This window comes from Penaeus vannamei, chromosome 24, assembly GCF_042767895.1.
Source record: "Penaeus vannamei isolate JL-2024 chromosome 24, ASM4276789v1, whole genome shotgun sequence".
NCBI classification, from domain to species: Eukaryota; Metazoa; Arthropoda; class Malacostraca; order Decapoda; family Penaeidae; genus Penaeus; species Penaeus vannamei.
In genome coordinates this window covers 34,153,046-34,157,997 of record NC_091572.1, presented here as the reverse complement: position 1 = coordinate 34,157,997, position 4,952 = coordinate 34,153,046, and the positions used below count along the sequence as shown (strand labels likewise).

The following is a 4,952-nucleotide window of genomic DNA, read 5'->3' as shown; positions in this document are numbered from 1 at the left end:
CTTTTGTAGACCCTGGTGTGCTTCACCTCCTGGACTTCGTGTCTCAGAACCCTCTCAACAACTGGCGGTACAAGAGCCAGCATTTCCCAAGGAATCCCACAGCCCTTCAGCCCTCGGTCATCATGACCAGCCCAGGACCCAGTGCCATCACTCCACAGATCAGCGTGGAACCTTTGCATGCAGTGAGTTTTGTCTTTTTTTTTCATTCTTTGGTTCCTTCAGGTCTAGGAATTTTTCTAGGAAGTTAAAGTATCAGTTCTTACCGTTTGGTCATTTTGTTATATGGAATTGCTACAGTAATGTTTTCCCTTAATAGTTTATTTATTTTGGATAAAAATAGAATTTTGCAACTAAGATGTAGTTTATTATATAATATATATGGCTTTGCATATTTGTGTGTCTGTTAAAAAAGCAAAATTTGTAGGCATTGTGATGTATAGGATTATATATGCCATATTGTAAGATGATTCGTTGATTCACTTCAGGTCCAGTCTCCAGTCGAACACAGTAATAAAGTTACTTTGGCTCCACGAAAGACACCAAGGTATGTATGTCACAATGGGTCTTTGCAAAAGTGTTTAGGCTTAAATTATGAGCTAACTTCAAGTGGATAACCTTTGAACTTGTACTTAATACTTTACATGTCCTAATTTCTATTTTTATGATATGTATTTTGTTGTTGTTGTTGTTGTTGTTGATTTTAGGGATAAATGGAGATTTCACTTTCATTGTGTACATACTGGAGAATGACAGATGCCCTATTACTGGGTAAAACATTTATCAGTATTAATATGAAATACTAGGGAGTATGAATGCCTTCCACCTTTCATATGTTTGAAATGTGAAAGATCAGTAGAAGTCATGCCTAGCATTTTTGTTTGATTTTGTAACAGATTTATTTTCATTGACTTAAACTTAGGCTTTTAGCTTCTTAAACTAAAATACAAATTTTTACATTGCTGTGCCTGCTGTCCTGATAATTTTCAGTGGCATGTAACATCTTGCCTGTAGAGTAAAATTTTAACCCTACATATTTACAGTGTTCCCAACAATTAACACTTTACTGATGGGCACTGCTATAGCCATCATGAAAAGCCTACCCTTCATGACAGGATTGTGTATGTGTCATGACTCACTTTAGCGAGGGAGTGCACAGTGAATGCCTTGCCGATAAGGCTTGACAGTTGTTGATAATCACCAGAATGAGTGTCACACAAAAAATTCTGCCACTATCAGTGTGTGGTTAAACCTCGGTGGCTAACTTCAAAATGATTGTAGTATAGTGAGATCAGTGCTAGAAAGGAAGCTTGTGTGTGTCTAAAATAATTTCAGACAAGATTTCAGGTTGCATGCTAAAAAGATATTTAAACATTAAGAAAAAAACACAGGTTTTAAAAAGGGAAAATCAACATCTATGTTCATTTTTTAAATAAAAAAAGATGTATTGACCCTTTTTCCTCCCCATTTCACAGCATTCCAGCAGAATTACCAAAGAAAGTCCCAAAGCCTGTCACCACATCAGTTCCCAGCTCGCCAGATGCAGTTGAGTTGGAGCCATTCTATTATGGCCAAATTCAGGGAGACAAATCACTTGGCCAGGAGGTTAATACTTACACATTCACCTGCCACATCTGTCAGGTAAGGTGGTAACAATGCAGAGACAAAGATTATAAGTGAATAGGTGTAGGATAGTTTAAAGGACAGCCTGATACTCTATGACTATGGTATAAAACAGTTTTAGTATGGTTATTTTTACTGAAATCTCTTAGGGAGTAACATATTTTATATAGATAGGTAGAAATATAACCTGCTATACAGACTAATATATCACTGGCCATTTCCTTTTCCAGAAAGAATACAAGAGCAATCTAGCCTTCTATGCTCATCTCAAACTTCACCTCAATCGTGTTGATCCAGATAACAAGTTTTGTTGCAACTACTGTACTCAATATTTTGATACAGAGAAGAAGCGAGATTACCATCACAAATATGTAAGTTTTATCTCTCTCTCCTCTCCTCTCCTCCCCTCCCCTCCCCTCCCCTCCCCTCCCCTCCCCTCCCCTCCCCCCTCTCTCTCTCTCTCTCTCAGCTCCTCTCCTTTTTATCTGAATTATACTAACAAGCACTGAACATTTATAATCTTTTGAAATCACAAGTCAGTATTCAAGTAATTTTGTATTTTGTTTTACAGTTTCACCTGCAGATGGACAATCGGTACACATGGTGTCGCATCTGCACAGAGAGCTTCCAGGGAGAGTACCAGCTGGTGAACCACATGGCAAAGAAGCATTACGAGAGTGAACTGCCTTACCGCTGTGAAGTCTGTAACTTTGCCACGTCTATTTACTATAGTGTTGTTGACCATTTCAAAAAGGTGAGTGTGCTTTTTTCTTTAGTAGGCTCTTTTCTGTGTTTGTTTATTTCTATTGGTTTAAAGGTTTTATGTTATTTGTTTACTTGTTTTATGATTCTTTCAGTTAATTGTAATTTTCAGATGAATTCTGTTTATTTAGTTATTATAATACTTCCTGATTTTTTTCTTTCTTTTTTTCTCTTCTTTTAACCCATTGGGACTGGGTAATTGCACTGGTTACTATAGTTTTGGGTTGAGAATTTTGTTATACAGATGGCTCCTAAAGTGCTTAGTCATCAAGGTGTCAGTAAGTAGGCCTGCCTAACCTCACCAGAAACGGTTGTAATTTTTCTTATGCTTTTATTATCATTACTGTTATTGTTATTATATAATTATATAATTATATCATTTCAAAATTATTTCTTCCTTTTTAAACACTGTGGATATTATCCTGACATATAATCATGCTACCAAATGGAAAAAAAAACAAGCACACATACCTTTGCATAATTCATGTTATATATTGTTATATATTATATTGCAGTGTTATTATCTAAACTAACAGCAATGAGAAATTTTTAAAATCCATAAATCAAGTGAAAGGGTGAACAGGTTATATCAACAAGGTCTAGTAATTAACTCCCTGGTGGCTAAGCTATTGTAGAGCCATATGTAAGCAAAATTAATAAACCAAAATCAGAGTGGATATGATATATACATGTATGTAAGCCATCCTAGCTGCAATTGGTAAAGGACCAATATTTGTCATCAGAGGAGTGTAGTATTTTTACCCAAAATATGGATTTTTGTCAGAGATCTTCATTCATGCAGAACCTGCTTCTTCTCACAGGAACATGAGAATACACCCTATGTCCAATGCCACTACTGTCTCTCAGTTAAGACTATCAACTCAGCATCAGCAAGCTCCTTCTCACACAGGATGTACCAGCATTTGCAGGTAATTTATATGGCAGGGTGACACATTTCAGTTCAGATTTCGTTTATTGGCCTAAAGAGTGTGAAGCTTGATATTCACAGGTTGAGCAAATTGTTTGTGTTTTTTTAATGGTTGTGATATAGCATCATCTATAAGTACCTTCCTTAGCTATGACCCTAGGTATGACCAGAGTAAGTACTAATAAACCAACTTCATACGCAACCAAATAAAAAGTGTCCAACAAGAAACGTATTATGTAGAAAAGGTATGAATGAGAATAAATATCTTCACAATACAAGTGATGTATTTGACCAGTTTCAAATTTATCTTCATAAGAAATTTGAAAATTTTGAAACCGGTCAAATACATCCCATGTATTGTGAAGATATTCATTCTCATTCATACCTTTTTTACATGTCAACATGAATATAGTTCAAGAAATACACTAACTCTCTAGAACTTCTCAAGCTACCCATGCAGAAGTAGTGATAGTGAAGTTTTCTAGATGGTCTTTTTCAGGCACTTGGGAGGGGGGAAGTGTTCACAAATTGGAATGAGGTCTCATATTACAAAAATGCCTTTTCCCATTGCAGAAACATGCATCACAACAAGGAAACTGTAGATTCTGTTGTCTAACTTTCTATAGTAAATACTTGTTAGACGAACACAAGAAAAAGGATCATGTTAGTCGTGCAAATGTAACCGGTAAGTTTGTTGTATATGAAAGTAAGGAAATCAAGATCATAGAAAGTGAAACAAATTTTTGATTTTAATGAAATGTATTGCTAGACACAATTTGATGGTCCTTGTTTTATATTGTTGTTTAACCATATTTGAGATTTAATATATATTTCCTTTCTTTAATAGGCTTACAAAGGTATAAAGTCCCTCAAGGTGCCAACAAAATTCTTTTCCGTCCATGTGTGAAACGCGGACAGCCACGCCCAAGTAGTGAAAGCTCTTCTGGCAGCCAAACTCCATCAAACATCGTTGCAATCTCCTCAACTCAGCAATACCTGGATAATGTTACTGTCAACACTGGAGATGACGACAAGACATACTACTGCATTGAATGTGATGCAAGCCTTACATTAGAACAGCATTTCAAGTAATGATTTTTCCCTTTATATATATATATATATATATATATATATATATATATATATATATATATATATATATATATATATATATATATATATATTTATTTATTTCTCTATGAAATAATGTGTGACATTATATCACTTTTTTCCATATTAACCTTAAGATTTTTGTGATATATTAAAAAATGTGAATGTTTTGTTTCACAAATTTTCAGAGCTTATCAGAAGTGCACCAAGTGTACATATGCTACTTGCTGCCGAAGCATGATAAGTAAACATGCTCACGTGTTTCATCCGATGGGAAGGACGAGGAGAACTTATTATAATTTAGGCCCACCAATTGTTCTTCCTAAGCCACTATTTTGTATTTGTGGCTTTAGCTCACGAAGTGGAAATCATCTTGGTGAGTGTTTATATATTATTAGTTCTAGTTATATTAGTTTTAAAGGGTGACTTGAAGGACTCCATTTAATGATTTTTTTTACTGATGCATACACAACCACTCAACTACTATTACGTATACACAACCACTCAACTACTGTTACGTATATATTCACAG

General features: G+C 35.1%; 1 protein-coding gene across 1 annotated transcript in view; it reads left to right on the top strand.

Annotated features, from left to right (window-relative positions):
• row (relative of woc) overlaps positions 1-4,952 on the top strand; it is a 31,804-nt gene that overhangs the window by 20,550 nt on the left and 6,302 nt on the right. Inside the window, exons 15-23 of the mRNA XM_070138721.1 lie at positions 10-182; positions 486-544; positions 1,473-1,638; positions 1,851-1,991; positions 2,192-2,374; positions 3,204-3,311; positions 3,884-3,995; positions 4,158-4,398; positions 4,609-4,796. Of these exons, the coding sequence (XP_069994822.1) occupies positions 10-182; positions 486-544; positions 1,473-1,638; positions 1,851-1,991; positions 2,192-2,374; positions 3,204-3,311; positions 3,884-3,995; positions 4,158-4,398; positions 4,609-4,796 (1,371 nt within the window). The remainder of the gene's footprint in view (positions 1-9; positions 183-485; positions 545-1,472; positions 1,639-1,850; positions 1,992-2,191; positions 2,375-3,203; positions 3,312-3,883; positions 3,996-4,157; positions 4,399-4,608; positions 4,797-4,952) is intronic.